The 23,155-nt window shown below is 44.7% G+C and overlaps 1 protein-coding gene across 1 annotated transcript in view; it reads right to left on the reverse strand.

The window, feature by feature from the left end:
• LOC119979709 (cubilin-like) overlaps positions 1 to 23,155 on the reverse strand; it is a 225,388-nt gene that overhangs the window by 4,893 nt on the left and 197,340 nt on the right. The window contains exons 21-23 of the mRNA XM_038822269.1: positions 21,697 to 21,905; positions 8,600 to 8,747; positions 1,840 to 2,048 (exon numbers count right to left, since the gene is read on the reverse strand). Coding sequence (XP_038678197.1) covers positions 1,840 to 2,048; positions 8,600 to 8,747; positions 21,697 to 21,905 — 566 coding nt within the window. The remainder of the gene's footprint in view (positions 1 to 1,839; positions 2,049 to 8,599; positions 8,748 to 21,696; positions 21,906 to 23,155) is intronic.

Genomic DNA, 23,155 nt, shown 5'->3' on the forward strand with positions numbered 1-23,155 from the left:
CGCACTTGATTGAGAGCGCAGCACGGCCGGTGAATCGCACCCTTGTTTTTGCTAGAATTTAGGAAATTAAGGGGTAATCTGATAGAAGTCTTCAAGATATTAACAAGAAATGACAGGGTAGATAAAGATAAACTTTTTCCACTGGTTGAAGATTCTACAATTAAGGGGTGCAATCTAAAAGTTGGGGCTAGACCATTCAGGAGAGATGTTAGGAAGCACTTCTTCACTCAAAGGGTGGCAGAGGTTTGTAACTCTGTCCACAAATAGCAGTTGAAGCTAGATCAGTTATTAATTTTAAAACTCAGATGTATAGATTTTTGTTAAGCAAAAGTATTAAGGGATATGGGCCAAAGGCTAGTATATGGAGTTAGGCCACAGATCAGCCATGATCTCATTGAATGCCAGAACAGGCTCGAGGGGCTGAATGGCCTACTCTGGTTCTTAAACACTGGAGCAAGTGCAAATTTGATTGATATGGATGGTAGCCAGAACTGAGAGATTGCAGCTATGAGGAACGATTGAAGAGGTTTGGGATGTTATTCTTTAGAAAAGAAACCTGGAAAAACTTGTTACAGATCTTTAATATGGTGAATAGTTCAGGCAGTGTAAATATTAGATAATACATGAACCTAAATTATAAGCTAGTTCTGAATAATTCCAATCGCAAAATAAGGAGAAAGTTCTTCACTCAGAGGGTAAAATCATCCATAAGACCAAAACACATAGGAGCAGAATTAGGCCACTCGGCCCATTGAGTCTGCTCCGCCATTCAATCATGGCTGATATTTTTCTCATCTCCATTCTCCTGCCTTCTCCCCATAACCCCTGATCCCCTAATTAATCAAGAACCTATCTGTCTCTGTCTTAAAGACACTCAGTGATTTGGCCTCCACAGTCTTCTGCGGCAAATAGTTCCACAGATTCAACACCCTCTGGCTGAAGAAATTCCAACCGATCTCTGTATTGAAGGATTGTCCCTTTAGTCTGAGATTGTGTCCTCTGGTTCTAGTTTTTCCAACTAGCAGAAACATTCTTTCCACGTCCACTCTACCCAGGCCTCGCAGTATCCTGTAAGTTTCAATAAGATCCTCCCTCATCCTTTTAAACTCCAACGAGTACAGACCCAGAGTCCTCAATCATTACTCATACGACAAGCTCTTTATTCCATTCTTGTGAACCTCCTCTGGACCCTATTCTTCTTTAGATATGGGGCCCAAAACTGCTCCAAATGGGGTCTGACCAGAGCCTTATACAACCTCAAAAGTACATCCCTGTTCTTCTGGTCTAGCCCTCTTGACATGAATGCTAACATTGCATTTGACTTCCTAACTGCCAACTAAACCTGCACGTTAACCTTAGCTGTTCACACTGGCTGGATCTTCTGCTGATGGGTGTATTCAATGGAAAATCCCATTGGCAGCTGTGGGGGACTAGAAGATCCCGCCGCTAGGCCAACTGTGGGCAGTCCACTGTGGCGCCCACCTGCCCCCCCCCCCCCCCCCCCCCCCCCCGTCTCTCTCTCCCTAATCTGAGACAGATCGCTAGATACATTCTAAGGAAAAGTAGATGACTACATGGGAGAAAAAGGAATAAAAATATACACACGAGAGCTGGAAATCAGGCAAATGGAAAGGGCAATCTCAAGCAGGGTATAAACACCAACACAGATTAGTTATGGTCTATTTCTATGCTGTGTAATCCATGCAATTCTGTATAACATGAGCATGAAGCATAATGAATGGAGGCCTTGCCAAACTCTTAATGACTGTCTGAAACCAATCACATATTTGCCATTCTAATTTCAATTGCACAGATCAAGATAAGTAATTTAACACTTACTTTGATCTGCAGGCACCATGTAGTAATTTACAATGAAGCCGGGACCAGTATTTTGAGAATCAGATTGGAAATGAACAGTTATAGCTTTGGATGATGACGTAAATTCCTGATTTGATCCAGTACATATTGTGGAAAGCACTGGAGAATTTGTTGAAGGCCCATCATATATTTTAACATAATCATTTGAGCAACCTGGTGAAGCTTCCAACCTGCAAAGAATAAATGTTCATTTAATTTATTTCATTAACAAATTACTTCATAAACCCTTTACCAAATATGGGATATCAATTCAAAACATAAGAATGTATGGAACAAGGGTCATCCAGCTCCAACCTTTCCACATATGAAACACAATTTGCCCTCAGGTGAATGCTATGTAATTTATTTGATCACTGAGAGAGGAACAAGAGAAGCTGGGCTGATTCTCCTTGAAGTAGGGCAGCACGATAGCTCAAAGTTAGCACTGTTGCCTCACAGTTCCAGGGTCCCAGATTTGATTCCCGGCTGGGTCACTTTCAGTGCAAAGTCTGCACTATCTCCCTGTGTCTGCGTGGGTTTCCTCCGGGTGCTCTGGTTTCCTCCCACAGTCCAAAGATGTGCAGGTTAGGTGGATTGGCCATGTAAAATTGCCCTTAGTGTCCAAAAAGGTTAAGTGGGGGGTTACTGGGTTACAGGAATAGGGTAGATACGTGGACTTGAGTAGGGCTTTTGTAAGAGCTGGTGCAGACTTGATGGGCTGAATAGCCTCCTTCTGTAATGTAAATTCAATGATTCTATGATTCTGAGTGGCTTAAGGCAAGAGTTGATAGAGATGCTCAAACCATTAAAGGTTTTGATGAGGCACGTAATCAGAACCTGCTTCCTGAAGGCTGCTTCAATGAAGGAAGCCTTCAAAGTGCAGTCGATGAATGGTATCCTGTCGATGTACTGTGCTTAGATTTCCAGAAGGCACTTAATAAGGTGCCGCATCAAAGTTTATTGCCAAAAATAAAAGCCCATGGTGTAGGGATATATACTGACATGATTTTAAGATTGACGATCTAACAGGAAACAGAGCTGGCATAAATGGGCATTTATCCTGCTTGGCAGGATGTAACAAGTGGTGTACCGCCAGGATCCATTCTGGGGCCTTAACCTTTTACAATTCATATAAATGACTGAAAGGGTATAGTTGCTAATGTGGAGCGGTGTGGTAAACACCACTGGTAACATATTGCATGTATTACTGCGGTACTGCTACTCTATTACAGGTACAACAGTAAATCCCAGTCTGCTGGCTCCTCCCAGCAGACGGCGTATAAAAGTTTATGCTCTCCTGCACTGCTCCCATTCTGGCTCCAGCTTCAGGAGACACAACATCTTGTGCAATAAAGCCTTGATTGTTTCACCATTCTCGTCTCGTGGTAATTGATGGTACATCAAGCGGCTCAGTCCTGTTCAAAGTGAAGTTCATGATCTTACCTGGGTGGCAGCATGATAAATCTGACCAGTCTAGGCCTTAACTCACTCACAAAGACGAGCTCAGTTGCAAGGATGGAGTAAGACTCTGGGGTTCCCGAGCGGTGGTACCACCCACAGCAAGAGGGCCATTACTGCAGGAATTGCAGAGTGGCCATCCGGGCTAAACAAAACTGAAAATGCTGACTTGGAGCTACATTTGGGTGGCCCAGTATAGATAAGGATATTGAACACATTGTGCAGCAGTGCAACCTTTGCCAGACACAGCAGACATTGCCACACATAGCCATCCCCCACCCATGGGAATGGCTTGGTCATCCATGGACGAGAGTACATGATGACTTCACAAATCCTTTCTTGAAGAGAATGTGCCTTGCCTTGGCAGACACCCACTCAAAACAGGTGGATGTCCAAAAGATGGGGACAACAATCTCGGCAGCCACAAAACAGGTCCCGCAGTGGGCTTTTGCCACCAATGACATCCCCAAAGTAATAGGTTTGTTAAAATTCATTTTCGGGGTGTTAGCGTCCCTGGTTAGGACAGCATTTATAGCCCATCCCTGACAATGGTGTTGCCTTCACTAGATTATTTTAAAATAAAATTTAGAGTACCCAAATCTTTTTTTCCAATTAGGGTCCAATATAGCATGGCCAGTTCAGGTACCCTGCACATCTTTTTGGATTGTGGGGGTCAGAACCAAGCAGACACGGGGAGAATGTGCAAACTCCACACGGAGAATGAACTGGGGTCGGGATCGAACGTGGATCCTCGGCGCCATGAGGCAGCAGTGCTAATCACTGTGCCATTGTGCTTCTGCTGCCTTCACTAGTGAAGAGATTCAACACTTGTCCGGACAAATGACATCTGCGATACTAGAACACCCCCTATCACAGCACCTCAAATGGATTTGTGGTAAGCGCTGTGCAGACATTCAAGACTGCCATGAAGAAACAACCCAGCAGACCACCATACCCTTAGATTGGCCAACTTTCTTCTGTCTTATAGTACAATCCCCATGCCACCATGGGTGTCACATCGGCAGTATACTCATGGGCCATCGCCTCTGGACCCGATTGGTTTTGGTTTTCCTGAATTTGGTGGGAAGGGTGGAGGCACAGCAAGATTCCCAGAGAAAAATCATGTTTTGCACAAAGGAGACAGATCATTTGATGTGGGCAGCCTGGTCCTCGTCAGAAATTTTGCCTCAGGTCCACTTTGGTTACCCGGCAGAATTGTATCGAAATCAGGCCCAGTCACGTACTTGGTGGATCTGAATAGCAGGACAGTGTGGAAACACGTCTACCATGTGAGAAGTCGGGGGACTTGTTCCTAATAAACCCTTGTTTAGTCACATTGAAAGTCTCCCTAATATTGTATCGAGCCAGCACAGCTAAATTTGCTGACAACACAAAGATATGATGTGGAGATGCCGGCGTTGGACTGGGGTGAGCACAGTAAGAAGTCTTACAACATCAGGTTAAAGTCCAACAGGTTTGTTTCAAACACTAGCTTTCGGAGCACTGCTCCGTCCTCAGGTGAATGAAGAGGTATGTTCCAGAAATATAGATATATATATGTTTCTGGAACATACCTCTTTATTCACCTGAGGAAGGAGCAGTGCTCCAAAAGCTAGTGTTTGAAACAAACCTGTTGGACTTTAACCTGGTGTTGTAAGACTTCTTACTGAACACAAAGATAGGTAGGAAAGTAAATTGTGAAGAGGATGTAAGGGAGCTACAAATGGACATAGATAGGTTAAGTGAGTGGACAACAATCTGGCAAATGGAGTATAATGTGGGCAACTGTGAAATTGACAATTTAGGAAGCAAGAATATAAAATAATTATAATCTAAATGGTGAGAGATACAAAGCTCTGAGATGTAGAGGAATCTGGGTGTCCTAGGGCGGGATCCTCTGAGCCCCCGTGCTGAAATCACGAACAGCGCGGGGGCGGAGAATGGGCATTGACACATAAATCCAGCACAATGCTGCTCCCGCGATTCTCCGGTCCCCGGCGAATCCCACGTGCGCAGTCTACGCAGCGCGGGTGGGGTGCCATTGACACAGGCCGCTACGCCGATTCTCCGATGAAAAGTGACCGAGTTCCTGACGCCGTGGTTCTAACCACGTTTTGCCTCTCAGGAACGGCCATTGACGGCTTCGGACTCAGCCCGCGGCCGCCCCGGTGGGGGGAGCGGGGGGGATCCTTCACCGGGTAGGGCCTCACAGACGGCTAGGCTAGCGATCTCGGGGGGGGGGGGGGGGGGGGGGGCGTGCCTATATTTTCGGGGCCGGTCCATAGTGTGAGTCTGCCATGTCGCATGGCGCGGCTGCCAAAGGCCGCCGCCGTGTGCATGCGCAGACTCCCGACCGGAAGTGCGGGGCCCCATATTAAAATCTTTCTATGTTGAAATGGCCAAGTGTTTACTCAGCTTCTTCAGGAAAGTCCAGAGTGAAACGCCCACGTTCTGTCGCTGGGGTGGGGGACATAGTCCTATTATTGGAGAATCCTGCCCCCAGTGTTTGAATCACAAAAGGTTAGTATACAGGTACAGAAAGTAATTAGGAAAGCTAATAAAATGTTATTGTTTATTGTGAGGGAAATTGATTAAAAAATTAGGGAGCTTATGCTTCAGTTGTACAGGTCATTGGCGAGACTACATCTGAAGTATTGTGTACAGTATTGGTGGTGGGAGAGAGAGAGAGAGAGAGAGATCACAGAGTGCAGGTGCCGGTGGGTTTGGGGGAGAGGGAGAGAGAGAGAGATCACAGAGTGCGGGTGCCGGTGGGTTGGGGGGAGAGGGAGATCACAGAGTGCGGGTGCCGGTGGGAGAGGGGGAGAGATAGAGATCACAGGATCACAGAGTGTGGGTGCTGGTGAGTTGGGGGGAGAGGGAGATCACAGAGTGCGAGTGCCGGTGGGTTGGGGGGGGGGGGCTTCTTTTGTGTAGTCACGCCGGGAGACGTTGATTACGTCGCCCGACGTCAGCGGGTGATGCCGACGAGTCTGCACCGGCTCCTGGAAAGAGCACCCTACCCAAGGTTAACACCTCCACCCTATTCCCATAACCCAATAACCCCACCCAACACTAAGGGCAATTTTGGACACTAAGTGTAATTTATCATGTCCAATCCACCTAACCTGCACATCTTTGGACTGTGGGAGGAAACCGGAGCACCCGGAGGAAACCCACGCACACACGGGGAGGATGTGCAGACTCCGCACAGACAGTGACCCAAGCCGGAATCGAACCTGGGACCCTGGAGCTGTGAAGCGATTGTGCTATCCACAATGCTACCGTGCTGCCCACTAACAGGAAGACACTTGTGTAATCTCAAAGAGCCAAATTCCTGAACGTTGGTTATTACCTAAATGAGATGGATTAGGGGCCTCACGGTAGCATGGTGGTTAGCATCAATGCTTCACAGCTCCAGGGTCCCAGGTTCGATTCCCGGCTGGGTCACTGTCTGTGTGGAGTCTGCACGTCCTCCCCGTGTGCGCGTGGGTTTCCTCCGGGTGCTCCGGTTTCCTCCCACAGTCCAAAGATGTGCGGGTTAGGTGGATTGGCCATGCTAAATTGCCCGTAGTGTAAGGATAATGGGGGGATTGTTGGGTTACGGGTATACAGGTTACGTGGGTTTAAGTGGGGTGATCATTGTTCGGCACAACATCGAGGGCCGAAGGGCCTGTTCTGTGCTGTACTGTTCTATGTTCTATGTCCTCCAAGAGGCTGTCCTACTGATGTATGTATGTATCAATAACATAATGATGTAACTTAATAAATATTATGTTGGAACTGTTATAAAAGTGTTGAAAAGAAAAGTCGTTAGCACTGATAGGCTAAAGGGGGAGGAATGTTATGTATTGGAGAAACGCTATTTGCGATACGCAGTGATGTCAGCAGATCATTGAGTGGGCTTTTGGGAAGTTCACCATCTTACACTGTAGCAGCAAATTCTCTTAATAAATCCTGCACTATGGGCAGCACAGTGGTGCAGTGGTTAGCACTGCTGCCCCATGGGGCCGAGGACCTGTGTTCGATCCCGGCCCCGGGTCACTGTCCGTGTGGAGTTTGCACATTCTCCGTGTGTCTGCGTGGGTCTTACCCCCACAACTCAAAGATGTGCAGAGTAGGTGGATTGGCCACAATAAATTGTTCCTTAATTGGAAAAAAAAATCCTAAACTATGTTTCAGGGACTTAAAAGCGTGGCACCTCGATTTCCTTTTCTCTTTGCGGCCACAACAAATATATATCAGTATTGAATCCAGCAGCAGGAATGGGCTTCCTCAGAGCAGTTTGTGTGTGTTCTGCTTAATTAGCAAAAGCAAAACTAAGACTGGATCACATGGCAAATTTCCCTTCTCGTAATATCATAGTGCTATCCCTTAAAGGCATATTAGAAGATATGATAGCACTGGTTCTCTGCTCAGATTGCCTTCTTAGTGCCTGCAGGCCCCATGGGAAGAATATCTCCTTCCTCATAGTTCCTGCAGACAGTCCTCGAGTGAGTGCAGCACTCTCTCTGCCCTATTACACCATTTTCACTCTTTTTCCAGCTCAGACCCTCCTCCAGTTTCAGTAGTTGCCGAAGCGAGAAGGCACTGGGCACTGTCCCTTTAAGTAATTCAGGCTGGATTTAAGCAGTACTATTATGTTTTTGGGCCTTCTACATTTGTGTGCGGCCACTCATCATTGTGTTCACTGCTCAGCTATATGAAAAATGAAATGAAATGAAAATCGCTTATTGTCACGAGTAGGCTTCAATGAAGTTACTGTGAAAAGCCCCTAGTCGCCACATTCCGGCGCCTGTTCGGGGAGGCTGTCACGGGAATCGAACCGTGCTGCTGGCCTGCTTGGTCTGCTTTCAAAGCCAGCGATTTAGCCCTGTGCTAAACAGCCCCATATTATTCTTATAATGAATAGATAGCACAAGTTACACATGCTGCTGGTATCACAAGAAACGGGCAATGATTAATTGTACAATGAAATCTTTGTGCCCATTATCAGACCTTATTCAATGTTTTCCCCAGGGATTTTTCTGTGATTCTAGGATACAATGAGAAGCCAAGAGACACTGAACAGAGAGGTACTGATCAGATCAATCACTTAAGTAATTGCTTTTCATCCTGAAAAATTTACATTTTTCATTGACAAAACATCTAAATAGATACCTATTTAGAAGTACTCAACTGGAGCATTGATACCCCTTCAATAAATTCATTGGGAATAGTTTTTGGCAATAGATACCTCTGACATTATCTGCAGTTACACTGAGTAAGTGGAAACACTGTTACTTACTGAATATCAACGAAATTCAACCTTATTCTTTCATCATCGTCCGCAAATATATACCAAGTACATTTCGCATTATTTGGGTATTTCCGTGGATAATAGGGGCTGGAAAATGATCCACTATCATCGTCATGTTTTTCTCCACATTTTATATCTAGTAACAATGATGAAATGAGTAAATGAGAAGCAAAAAATGAGCAATATTCTTGTCCTCCAAATTTCTGTCTTCACTCTTCCTAAGAATTTTCCCCCTTAGTTTCTGGTTTAATTTGATGGTCAACGTATCTCACCTCACTAACCGGTAATGTCACGACTATTTGAGTACAGGTTATATTAACGGTTAAGGATAGAGAGTTTCCTTAAGCACTTTCTCATAAGGAAAATTTCTCTTTAAGATTAATTGGGGGATTATGTACTTTCAGTTTGATTTTGTATGCCTGGATATGCTAAGAAACAAAGGTTAAAGTTATGACCTAGCTGAGAGGGGCTTCTAGAAGCAAGAAGGTCATGAGGTTGCTACAGAGAAAATTTCTAAGGGTGGAGTATGCCCTAAAAGGAAAACAGGTGGGTTTTGTTATTTTTTATAAAAGAAGCAATTATAAGAGAAACTGACCCGGAAGTTGAAAGTTCCATTCTGTTGTGCTTCCCAAGAGACTCAGTTGTGTGTGTTCAGAGAGGATAAAAGAGAATTCTAGGAAATTGGATAGGATCAAGTAGCTTTGTAAAGAGAGAAGTCCAATTGCAGAATAGGAGTCAAGGGAGGGTCTACACATGCCTCGTGGATCAAGGTGTGTGACTATCAACAACACTTATTCTTAGACCAGGGCTGAAGATGCTGATTATACTGGTTGGGATATACCATAGACAAGAGCTGTGACCTGTGTAACCAGGCCCAGGAAAAAAAGTAACTACTTTTCAGAGAATGAAAATGTTTAAAAACCTCTCAGAGTGACAGCCACAAGCAAACAGTTAAGCTGGGATAAGTCTGTTGGATTGATTTTAAGTTAGAAGTTTACATTGTTCAGAATCATTTGGAGGAATTCTCTGTTTTTTTGTCCAAGTGTAGTAGCAAGAGTTTCCAGTGGCGCCATATCCACTGGCTGGAATAATGTGAACTCACGCATGATTCCACACTTGGAGCCTAATTAATAATGCACAAGCAAGTATCTCTCCATGTCATCTGGCAGGCCTGGAGCTGATCCCGTCTGCTCACTTATCATCAGGAGACTGCTTAAGATGGCATCCAGCCAGGAGCAAGGATCACATCTTTCAAGGGGAAGGCAGCAGCTCGCTTCAGCTTCCGGGCCCTTGGTCCAAGGATTTAGGGCACAGAGGCACATTCTACATTACAGACAGTAAAAGTTTTTACAAATATATAAAAAAAAGAGTGGCTAAGGTAAAAATTGGTCATTTAGAGGATGAGAAGGGAGTTTTAATAATGGGAGATGAGGAAATGGCTGAGGAACTGAACAGGTTTTTTGGGTCGGTCTTCACAGTGGAAGACACAAATAACATGCCAGCGACTGATAGAAATGAGGCAATGACAGGTGAGGACCTTGAGATGATTGTTATCACTAAGGAGGTAGTGATGGGCAAGCTAATGGGGCTAAAGATAGACAAGTCTCCTGGCCCTGATGGAATGCATCCCAGAGTGCTAAAAGAGATGGCTAGGGAAATTGCAGATGCACTAATGATGATTTACCAAAATTCACTAGACTCTGGGGTGGTCCCGGTGGATTGGAAATTAGCAAATGTGACACCACTGTTTAAAAAAGGAGGTAGGCAGAGAGCGGGTAATTATAGGCCAGTGAGCCTAACTTCGGTAGTAGGGAAGATGCTGGAATCTATCATCAAGGAAGAAATAGCGAGGCATCTGGATAGAAATTGCCCCATTGGGCAGACGCAGCATGGGTTCATAAAGGGCAGATCATGCCTAACTAATTTAGTGGAATTTTTTGAGGACATTACCAGTGCAGTAGATAACGGGGAGCCAATGGGTGTGGTATATCTGGATTTCCAGAAAGCCTTTGACAAGGTGCCACACAAAAGGTTGCTGCATAAGATAAAGATGCATGGCATTAAGGGTAAAGTAGTAGCATGGATAGAGGATTGGTTAATTAATAGAAAGCAAAGAGTTGGGATAAATGGGTGTTTCTCTGGTTGGCAATCAGTAGGTAGTGGTGTCCCTCAGGGATCCGTGTTGGGCCCACAATTGCTCACAATTTACATAGATGATTTGGAGTTGGGGACCAAGGGCAATGTGTCCAAGTTTGCAGATGACACTAAGATTAGTGGTGAAGCGAAAAGTGCAGAAGATACTGGAAGTCTGCAGAGGGATTTGGATAGGTTAAGTGAATGGGCTAGGGTCTGGCAGATGGAATACAATGTTGACAAATGTGTGGTTATCCATTTTGGTAGGAATAACTACAAAAGGGATTATTATTTAAATGATAAAATATTAAAACATGCTGTTGTGCAGAGAGACCTGGGTGTGCTAGTGCATGAGTCACAGAAAGTTGTTTTTTTTTATAAATTTAGATTACCCAATTATTTTTTCCAATTAAGGGGCAATTTAGCATGGCCAATCCACCTACTCGGCACATTTTTGGGTTGTGGAGGCGAAACCCACACAGACACGGGGAGAATGTGCAAACTCCACACGGACAGTGACCCAGAGCCGGGATCGAACCTGGGACCTCAGCGCCATAAGGTGGTTGTGCTAACCACTAGGCCACCGTGCTGCCCGAGTCACAGAAAGTTGGTTTACAGATGCAACAGGTGATTAAGAAGGCAAATGGAATTTTGTCCTTCATTTCTAGAGGGATGGAGTTTAAGACTAGGGAGGTTATGTTGCAATTGTATAAGGTGTTAGTGAGGCCACACCTGGAGTATTGTGTTCAGTTTTGGTCTCCTTACTTGAGAAAGGACATACTGGCACTGGAGGGTGTGCAGAGGAGATTCACTAGGTTAATTCCAGAGCTGAAGGGGTTGGATTATGAGGAGAGGTTGAGTAGACCTGGACTGTACTTGTTGGAATTTAGAAGGATGAGGGGGGATCTTATAGAAACATTAAAAATTATGAAGGGAATAGATAGGATAGATGCTGGTAGGTTGTTTCCACTGGCGGGTGAAAGCAGAACTAGGGGACATAGCCTCAAAATAAGGGGAATTAGATTTAGGACTGAGTTTAGGAGGAACTTCTTCACCCAAAGGGTTGTGAATTTATGGAATTCCTTGCCCAGTGAAGCAGTTGAGGCTCCTTCATTAAATGTTTTTAAGGTAAAGATAGATAGTTTTTTGAAGAATAAAGGGATTAAGGGTTATGGTGTTCGGGCCGGAAAGTGGAGCTGAGTCCACAAAATATCAGCCATGATCTCATTGAATGGCGGAGCAGGCTCGAGGTGCCAGATGGCCTACTCCTGCTCCTAGTTCTTATGTTCTCTGCCCAGTAGATGGCTCTAGGGCCCATCCAAATGTCACTTCTCCAGCCTGGGAGGCAGGTTGTCCAGGAGGTCAATGTGGCTGGCAAATGTCATGGGAGTGTCCCATTAAGAAATGTTTTTGTCTTATCACATGGCGTCAGTGAGCTGGCCTGCGGCTCTGAGTTTTACTTTTGCTTTGAGTTCGAACTGCAGTTTTGGTCTGCACAGGCTGAAATATGTTTTTTTTCTATATCTTCATTTTATTTTTATTTTTTAAAATATACATTTAGTGTACCCAATCATTTTTCCAATTAAGGGGCAATTTAGAGTGGCCATACCAAGCCTTAAAGATAGTAAGACTGCTGTGTGTTGGACAACACCTTTGAAAAGAGGTTTCTGGTTTATGGGATCTTGTTATTAAATTGGAAAAAGCTAAAAGGGGTATTGATTAAGGGTGATACATCCATAAGGGGCAGCAGGGTAGCATGGTGGTTAGCATAAATGCTTCACAGCTCCAGGGTCCCAGGTTCGATTCCTGGCTGGGTCACTGTCTGTGTGGAGTCTGCACGTCCTCCCCCTGTGTGCGTGGGTTTCCTCCGGGTGCTCCGGTTTCCTCCCACAGTCCAAAGATGTGCGGGTTAGGTGGATTGGCCATGCTAAATTGCCCGTAGTGTCCTAGAAAAAGTAAGGTTAAGGGGGAGTTGTTGGGTTACGGGTATAGGGTGGATACGTGGGTTTGAGTAGGGTGATCATGGCTCGGCACAACATTGAGGGCCGAAGGGCCTGTTCTGTGCTGTACTGTTCTATGTTCTATAGATTACTATAGCTGTGTGGGGTATTTATGTTTGTAGTTGATAAAAATGCTTACTGTGTGTTTATAAAAATTTTAACTAAATTTGTAGAATAAAGCTTGTTTTTGACTAAAAGTGCTTAAGGCCTCTGTTGAATAACATCTGAAAGGCAGGCCCTTGTGCTCATCGTAACTAAGTTGTAGGTCAGGTGAACTCCATGATATACTTTGGAGTTTTCTCAACCCTGGAACATAACACAACCATATCCCATCTGCCACGCAGCGCAAGAAGCAGAAGAATGATCTCATCCACTCTGTCATGGGAAGTCATCCTTCAATTCCCTCCAGTATCAAACTATCATCATGGCATCATCTACTCTCTTCACAGACCTTTCACAACCATTAGCTGGGGACTCATTCTCTCACGGACATTTTCACATCACCAGCATCCCATGTTTTGGGGAGGAGTCAGTAAGCACATTCAACCTCTGCATCATCCCTCCGATCACATTACTTTCTTAATATTCATCCAGGTCAAGCTGACATACAATAAGTAAGTGCAAGCCCAAATCTGGGGGAGGGGTGGCAGAGGACATCGTTTTGACTGAATATGAGGAGGCTGCAGTGGATCTCTGAGAAGAATAAGGAAGGCTCCTGTGGAAAAGGGGAGATTCACCTCTCCCAAAAACCTAGCATGGATCACAGCTTCGTCACTTCACCAAATACTGGCAATCAAAGTGAGTCAAATGTACTTTGAAATGGGTTTAGACCATCCACTAAAACTCTATTTTCTTTTTTGTAGCTAGCAGCAGATCAAAGCCATCCAGGCCACTGAGTAGCAGCCCAAGCCCCAAAAGCAATATCTGAGGACAAGGGGGTTCACAAAGATTCATCAAAGTGCTAACCTGCACCCTCTATCAAGGCCTTGGCACATCTTGCTGGAGCTTAGCTCTAGATTAGATTCAGGGTCACTTTTTGGAGAACACCTGACATATGCACAGTAGTGGGAGGTGGGAACAGCCCAGATATTCATTCTCGGGAGCTGCTGGAAACCAACCACACACTCAGTCCCAGTCACATGATGAGCTTCTGGAAGCCACTATCAGCTCACTGGCGGTGGAACATCAGGCTGTAGTTTGAGATTCAGTCAGCGTATAGTGAATCTTGGTGAATGATGGAGGAGTCTGTCTAAGTTCTGTATGATTTGTGGTTCTGACATGCGAGTGCCGCGAGGTCACCATGGGAAGGTTGACAATCACCATGTAGACCTTGGTCCAGCAGGCCTTGCTGGATTTGTGCTCAGCTCTGCACTCCGTGACCGCACACTCTGCTGGCCACCATCAGGATGTAGGCGACATGGGGACGAAGCACCTTGACCTCACTCCTGATGTGTTAGGCAGGTTGGTTCGATGTGGACTGCACTCGATGCAGGGAAGTTAGAAACAGACGTCTAACACTGGAGAAGATCCAACACTGTTTTATTCAACTATCAAACTGCTAGACATATTCAGCTGTGGGTCAACATTATACTGATCTGACTGGTGACCTTGTAATAGCCTGACCAGACTTACTAGCTACTGCATGGTGTTTGCACTTGCTAGCTCGTGGACTCTGACTGTCTCAGTAGCTGGGTCCCGCGAGACGGGAAACCTAGTGCTTTCTGGCTTTATAGTGGTAATGTCCTGTCTGGTGATAGGCTGTACTGTGTTGTATGCTTACTGGTCATCCTATGTGTCAATCACTGCCTGTCTGCATCTCATTATATACATGAGTGGATATTATGACAACTCCTGTACCCCATTTCCTGCAGGAGTTGATTCTGGTACCTCTGGCACCCATATGGAGGATGAGCATCTGCCAGACACCCCAGGGGACCCCATCAGGACACTTTAAAGGTGTGTAGACACTCAGAGTCTCCTCTGCCTGTGCCCACATTCACTCAGCCGGCTGAAGGCACTTCTGTCCCTGAACAGGAGCCCCTTGAGCCTCGAGGCTCAAGCCACCAGAGGACGCCTGCCAAGTTCATCACAGGTATCCTGATGTACCAGTCAGCTGGTTGCTTCCATCTCCACTGCGGATGCCCTTTCTGGGTGTGAACCTTGTGGCTTTGGTGGCAAGGAGCAGGGACTATCAGGATGTCCCGATTCTTGCGGGAATTTCTGCCCGCACCGCTGATCCCATGCATGGCTAATGTGGGCTCAAAACTGCCCCCTGTTCGTGAGAGAAATGCAGCGTGTTAATTATTCTATTCAACCTTTTCTGATGTAACTCTCAAAGATTACGTTCATCGTGGCTTTCTACATTGTGTGACAACAGAGCAGACATTAGGAAAATTAAAAATCATCAGTGTGAGTGATAATGAAAAGTGAAGAATGAAACTTGTTTCATATTTTGTACAGATTATTTTGTGTACCTGACACTTTGGGCAGAAACAGGCCTTCAGTGGATAGATTAAGATCTGATGGTCTTTTATTCATAATCACCTCTAACAATGTTTTCTATTACCTAATATTGAAGGTGTATTAATAAATAGTGAACGCTTCATAGCTCAGGAAAATCCCATGGCCAAAGCAATCAAGGCAACACAGACGTTTTGACTAAATTCAATCCTGGTAAATCCTGATCATTTAATTTACCTATGAATTAATGCAAGTGACACTGCAATTTAGCATTGGGGCTGAAAACATGTTCCTTGAATATTATTACAATGATTGGCTGATGTGTGAACAGGCAAAGCTATTAAGCATCAATTAGATATTTTCTAAATTGTTGAGTATGTGGAATTTCTCGCCCACAGATGATTGCTAACAGTTACATTCAATTTCAGTATTTCCCGATTTAAATAATTCTGTACTGAGAGTTTATCAGGTTCGGGGTGCATCAGAGCTGGTGGTTCCATCCCCGAAATCGAGGGCAACAACAAAGGGTACAACTACAGCTGATATGTTGCAGCAGGAGGGGTTGCCACTCTGAGTTATATTTTAAAATGTGGATTAATATGAGGCAAGCTGCCACTTAATTCTTTCAATTGCCACCCTGCCTCCTAGAAGTGAATTGGTCACTAATTGGCTGGCCTCTTTCCTCTGGAAAATAGAAATCAGAAGGTGTAGTGATATCATGGCTGTGTTGTAATTCACTGGCTGACCACTAGAGTCTCACTAGTAGTGAATGTTAAAGTCAGCTGACCTCAGACTGGCTGGAGGAAATTGAAAGAGAGGTTGTTTGGCATGATTTTACTCTTTTTCATCTGTTTTGTATATATGTTACCCACGGTAAATCGTTTATAGCTTTAGCTACAAGTGTTCTTGTAATAAATCAAGCCATCTGACAAGAACATTACATGGTACCAGGGTTGAAGGTATTAAACACCCAAAAAAAAAATCGATCAGCCTGCCACAGGGATTTGAAGATTTTCTGTACTGAGAATAACAGCATGGAGTTATTGACCAAAAAGTCTCAGCTTTTGTGGCAATGTGGACATGGTAAGTGTTTAAACAACAATTTAACCTGCTTCTTACTGCAGTAAATTTAGAAGATCAATCGGATTCACATAAGGTAGCGATGCTCCTAACAGTAGCAGGACCAGATGCAATTGCTGTGTTCAATATGTTTAAATTTGCAAACGGTGAAGATAGTAATTTTAACAAAGTAATTCGAAGATTTGATGCACAATGCAGCCCCAGAAAGAATGACATTTATGAACGCTATGAATTTAGATAACGTTTACAGAAGACAGGAGAGTGCATAGATCAGTTCATCACTCATTTAAAGATAAAGCTAAAACCTGTAGTTTTTGTGCGGTGGAATCGTCCATGATGCGGGACCAGATTGTGTTTGGTGTGAATAAAAGTAAGCAGAGGGAACGATTACTGAGGGAATCGGAGCAGTCTTTGGAACAAACATTTAAGATTTGTCAGGTTCACGAGCTAGCAGCACAGCATTCTGAAATGTTTCTCAGTAATGGCGGTCTCTTCTTGGAGGAGAAAACTTTAGTTGCTTTCCTTTTTCCGAAATTGCAGGAAACTTCTGAAAAAAGGCGGGAAGGTTCCTGCAGCTCCTCGCACACCAACAAACAGGTTAAAGATCAGAATAGCGTATTTCTGTATGAAAGATGTGGTCAAAGGCACAAATTAAGATGGTGCCCAGTGTTTGACAAGTTTTGTTCCAGATGCAAAGGAAAAAAATCACTTTGCTCAGAATTGTTACTCCAAGCTCAACCCCAGTCCAGTCAGCACAGTGGAAGACACAGTCTCCACTGATGAAACATAATTGTTTGTTGGAGTAATAACACAGAAGAATATTTTTTTGGAGACCTCAAAAAATTCTCCAGCATTTAAAAAAGTGCAAATTGATACTCCATTTAAAATAAATGAGGTTGATGAAGACAAATGACTGCTAGCACTTGTAGTGAATGGTACAGTGGTCCAATTGAAGTTAGACACTGGTGCCAAAGCCAATTTAATCAGCATGCAGCATGACTGATTTTTTAAAATCTAAAAATTTAGCCGATTAGAAGAAATCACAAAATATCTTGGAGAGATTATAATGGTTCAAACATTAAATGTTATGGTGCTTGTGACCTGAGTGTGGTTGTGGAGAACACAGTTTATTCCATCCAATTCTATATTGTATCTGAGGACTTGGATTTTTTATTAGGTGATACGCCCTGTGAAGAATTAGGTCCAGTGCAGTTGGTATATAGCATCCACAAAGGATTGCATCAACACTCTTAGGATTCTGAGAATATTATCAGCAAATTCAATGATGTGTTCACAGCTTTTGGTACACTACCATTCACCTACAAGATACAACTCAGAGAGGATGCAAAATCTGTAATACAGGCACCCAGGGTACCTGAACCTCTTCAGGATCGCCTCAAAAAGGAGCTGGACAGAATGACAAAATTAAAAGTAATCTGAAAAATTGAAGAACCTACCCACTGGGTAAACTTCATGGTTTGTGAAGAAAAAGAATGGCGATATTCGCATACGCACGGCTCTTAAAAATCTTGAATAAGAATAACGAATCTTGAACAAGAATACCAAAAGATAACATTGCAAATATCAAAGCGCGAGGAAATCACATCTGAGATGGCTGGTGCACAATTGTTTATGGATGTTGACTCATCTCAGAGTTTCTCACAACTAAAGCGTGAGGAACAAAGTACAAAATATTGCACTTTCAATACGCCCTTTGGACGGTACTGCTTTTTGAGAATGCCTTTTGGAATAATTTCGGCATCAGAGATTTTTCACCGTGCCATGAAGCACATAATCAAAGGCGTTGAAGGTGTATGTGTGGAGGTGGATGATATCATCGTTTGGGGCTCAACCATAGAAGAGCACAATACGAGGTTGCTTAAAGTTCGAACGAGCATCAGGAGAAATGGGCTGAAGGTCAAGAAGCAAAAGTGCCAATTTGGAGTCACTGAAGTCACATTCCTAGGTGACAAGCTCTCATTGCATCGCATTGAACTTGACAAGGGCAAAATCCAAGCAATTCTCAACATGCCAAAACCACACAAAAAGCAAGCCATCTTAAGAGTGATGGGTATGATCGATTTTATAGGGAAATTCAATCCAAACCTGTCAGCAAAATCAACACATCTTTGTAATCTCCTGCACAAGACAATGCATTTCACTTGGACTAAGCAACATGAATAAGAGTGGCAGAAGCTCAAGACTTCATGAAGCACCATGCCACTTTTCAAATTTTTTGACCTATACAAGCAGATTGAAGTGTCAACAGTAGCGTCCAAAGATGGTGCAGGAGCAGTTCTTCTGCAGCTCGAGCATGACGATTGGAAACCAGTCTTGTATGCATCACGATCTATGATGACAACAGAGCAGAGGTATGCTCAAATCGAAAATGAATGCCTGGGCTTAGGTGTAGGCTTGGAGTAATTCCACGACTACGTCTATGGGCTTCCAACTTTAACAGTTGAGACCTATCATCATCATTTGGTTAACATTATCAAAAGAAATCTCAACCAGATGTCTCCCCGCAATCAGAAGTTGATGATGAAGATGCAATGCTACGACTTCAATCGCATTTACACGCATTCAAATATTTGTTCTTAGCGGATGCATTGTCGAGAGTGTCGATGCAAAGTATTGGTGGTGACATTACTGAGGACGTAGATCTGCATGTCAATCTTATTTCCACACTAGTACTGGTATCAGATGCAAATCTATTTGAGTTCCAAGAAGAGACCAGGAAGCATCAAACTCTTCAAGAGGTTATGAGGAACATCAACTCACATTGGCCCAGAGGTTAATGTATGGAGTTTGTCATGTGAGTGTCCTTTTAAGAGATGTTTTTGATTTATCACATGTCGTCAGTGATGTCATTGTGTGGGTGGAGCTGGGTTGCACCCTGAGTTTTACTTTTGATTTAGGTTTGGACTGCTTTTTGAACTACACAGGTTGAAAGATGTGTCTCTCTATCATGATTTTTAAAGCTGTTTTATAACTTCAAAGAGATAATTGCTTTCTAGAAGGAATTCAAACCTGCTGTTTGAAAAGAGGAACAGATATCACTAATAAATCTTATACCAGTAAGAATGTTGTGTGCTGGGCCATGCCTTTTGAAAGGGGTTTCTGGTTTTACTTGGATTTTGTTAACACTGACATTAATCAGTTGGGTTGAATGGCCTCCATCTGTGCTGCTTGATCTAGCTCATTGTACAGAGTATGTCTAATCTACGCAGTCACTGGCTGATGTGACACAAACCCAGAAGGTGATGGTGCAATCACAGTGTGATGTGGCGCTATCCCAGGTGGAGGTGGTCTACTCCCTGTGCTCCATGGCCGTGAGCATGTAGACCCTGGCCGAGATGGGAGCAGGCCTCCAGAACTGGCAGTGACAGGTGGCTGGTGGAGGCTCAGGGGAGAGCTCCGCTTACATCCTCGTCCCGTTGAGTAGCCCGGGGGCCATCAGGCACCCCGGGGGAGGAGGACGTGATGGGCCCTGTGCCAGTGACTCCCACAGGGGAGGTGCCAGAACACTGCAGCACCTCGGACTCCACCGCCCCCCTCCTATCACTGGTGCATCTGGGGTGAGCAATGGGCAGAATAGGGCAGTACCACCTGGGACACTTGTGCAGCAACCGGGCCCATCCAGGCTCGGCCATCCCAGAAGACGTCCGCCAAAGGGGACCCAGATCGCAAGACGGGAATCACAGCAGGCTACCTCCACTCATGATGTACCTTCTGGGGATCGACCAAGACAGAGAGTTAGGATCCATAAAGCCAGAAAACAAGACACCAGTTAAGTTGGCATGCGTGCTGTGCACAGCTTAGTGATAGGGCTTGGACACAAATTTGTAAGTATTCACATTAAACACTTGCGCACATTACAATGTTGTGAGGGCTGGGCTCGGCTGGGCTGGCCACAGAGGGGGCAAGGATGGGGGTGGGGAATGGGTGGACGTTGGAGATGGGCTTGGTTCAGGGACCGCAGTTCAGCCAGTGCTCATAATTCCCCCCACCCGCCCCCTCCCAACATCCCCATCTCCATCACCTCAGAGGATTCAATGGGACCGTCTGATGGAATGGCCAGCTCGCATGCTGGTATGTAGTGGAAAATGCTATCGTGGGCAGGGGTCAGACATTGTCGAATGAAGCGGAGCACCAAAGCTCATTTAGAGCGGGTGGTCATCATCCTCCATCCCATGGACAAGACCCGCTGTTCCTGCCAACGCAGCAATGGCAGAAAACCCCGCTGCCCGGGAATCCTAGTGGGTTCCGTCCACATTGAAATCGATATATTGTGCCGACTGGATTTATAGAACCTCCATGTCAGTCCAGGCGCACTGAGCTCTGTGAGATCCCGGACAGGTCCAAATTTGTCGATTGCAAGGAGCCCGTGGCAAAGAAGTTCAGGGCAACTGTCACCTTAATAGCCACCGGGGCAGATGTCCTCACCCATACTCTCGCAGTGCTAGATACAGCATGATCTGGCAGATATGGCGTTGCGCTTGGGTGGGTCGCGTAATGCCCTGCTGGCGGATGGTGGCCAGCTTGGGGGTGGGGATGGCATGGCAGAGGTGGGGGTGGGTGCACCCATACAGCCAGTGCCGCTCTGCAGAACCAGGGGCAAAGGTGGGTGGTCAGTGGGGTGCGCAGCAAAATGGCTGCCTTGCTGGCCACGGCAATGGTGGTCCGTTCCTGGTCAGCCCGGCCACACAGCCCACCCCATCATCACCATCCCCCCGATTGGCCCTGGAAGGTCCCCTCCATCCAGCCAGTGTCTAGCCTGGTAGCCTATGGTCATGCCTCCCCCTTTCCTACCTCCTATCACTCCCTCATTAGCCACGGTGCCTGTTTCCCAAATTCTAAAAGTACAAGTGAAACTTGCTGTTGGGAATTCCCTCCAGTGCAGGTGGAGAATCGCGGAGACCCCGGATGGTACTGGGTCAGGCCCGCGAATAAAATGCCAATGGTGTTTGCTGTACGTGCGGAGCTGTTGAGGCACCAGAGAATTGCGATTTGGTGTGAAACCAGTGGCCACCACGATTTTGACATTGAACCCGATTCTCCGTCAAGTCGGATTTCCCGATTCAGCCATCGGCCGATTGAGAGCCCCGCCAGGAATAACTGAACTAGTTTGGATTCTATTTCTTTATCAAGTAGATTTACATTGAAGAAAAGGGAATAGACTGAAAGGCAGATGGAAAAGGAGAAATCTCATGTTGAATATAAACATCAACAGATTAGTTATGGACTATTTTTCAGCTGCTTTCCTTATAATACAAGGGTCATAGTGTGAAGTATAATGAATGGAGATCGTAACAAATCCTCAACTCCCTGAAAGTAGTCACATACATCAAATCATTTTGCTACCATTCTAATCTCACCTGCACTGATCAAGAGAAGTAATGTAACACTTACTTTGATTTGCAAGCACCTTGGAGTAATATGCAGTAAAGCCAGGAGCAGTAGTTTGGGGATCAGATTGAAAATGAACAGTCATAGCGTTGGACGATGATGTAAATTCACCATTTGTTCGAGTACATATTGTGGTCAGAACTGGAGAATTTGTTGAAGGCCCATCATATATTTTAACATAATCATTGGAGCAACCTGGTGAATCTTCCAACCTGCAGAGAGAATTAATTTCAGTTACATTTCTTTCATTAACATTTTACTTCATAAACACTGCACCATTTATCAGATATCTAATCTAAAAATAAGGAAGTATGGAACAAGGATCGGCCATTCAGCCACCCAGCCCCAATCTTTCCACAACTCAAACACAAATTGCCCTCAGGTGAATGCTGCGTTATTTATTTGATCATTGAGTGACAAACAAGGGAAGCTTGGCTGATTCTCCTTAGAGCAGAGTGGTTTAAGGCAATATTTGATAGAGGTGCTCAAAACCATGAAAGGTTTTGATGGGGTAAAATATGAGGAACTGTTTCCAGAAGGGTCAGAAACCAGAGGAAATAAATTTTAGATGAGATGAGCTCAGAAAACCAGGAGCTGCAGGGCTTCAAATGGAGGAGCAGAGTGTGAGATTCCACCTCAGGAAACAGTGGGAGCAGTGGGGTCAAAGGAGAGGGACTAACCTAGAATCAGTTTCCAGTCAGAACCAGCGTTATAAACAAAAAAATTGATACGTAACTGCACAGGGAAGTAGGTAGGTGATTGACTGATGAGTATACATTGACTTTGTTCACTTACAAAATTGGTAATTTATAGGCAATTGAAATGTTTTATTAGTTGTAGCAGTGAGGTTTACAAATAGTACAAGGAAGAAAGAACCATTAAAGTTTACAAATCATGTCGCTCAGGCAGCACAATGAGCAGAAAATACTTCACGAGTGCTGAATGCTGAGTTGGGATGTCTGTGTTTATGTTAAACTCTATAAGCAGCTGGTACGTCCACATCTGGAGTACGCATCCACAATTTGGAATCCAAACTCTCAGAGAGATATACAACTAATAGAGAGAGTGCAAAGGCATGTCACCGGGAAAATGGAAGGCATGAAGGGAATATCTTACGGGGAACATTGAAGAATTCTTGGACTACAATCTTTAAAGAGAAGATTGATTTTTGATTGAGTTGAAGTTTATAAATTGATACATGGACATACTACCTCAAAGCCTTAAAAGTTCTTTACTTGCAATTACAGTATTTTGCATGGTCATCAGTATTACCTGCAGAAATTTGGATCATGTCTTCATAATCATAAAACCTTTTTTTCACATGGCATTGTTGATACCTGGATGCTTTGCCCAATTTTGTTGTGAATGCTGATCATGTAATGACTCTTAGAAGAAATTGTCAGAAACATTGGGTGGGATTCTCCAGCCGCGCCCGCCCGGTGATCAGAAATTCCCACCCGAG

The sequence above is a fragment of the Scyliorhinus canicula genome, chromosome 16 (genome assembly GCF_902713615.1).
Source record: "Scyliorhinus canicula chromosome 16, sScyCan1.1, whole genome shotgun sequence".
Classification (NCBI taxonomy): Eukaryota; Metazoa; Chordata; class Chondrichthyes; order Carcharhiniformes; family Scyliorhinidae; genus Scyliorhinus; species Scyliorhinus canicula.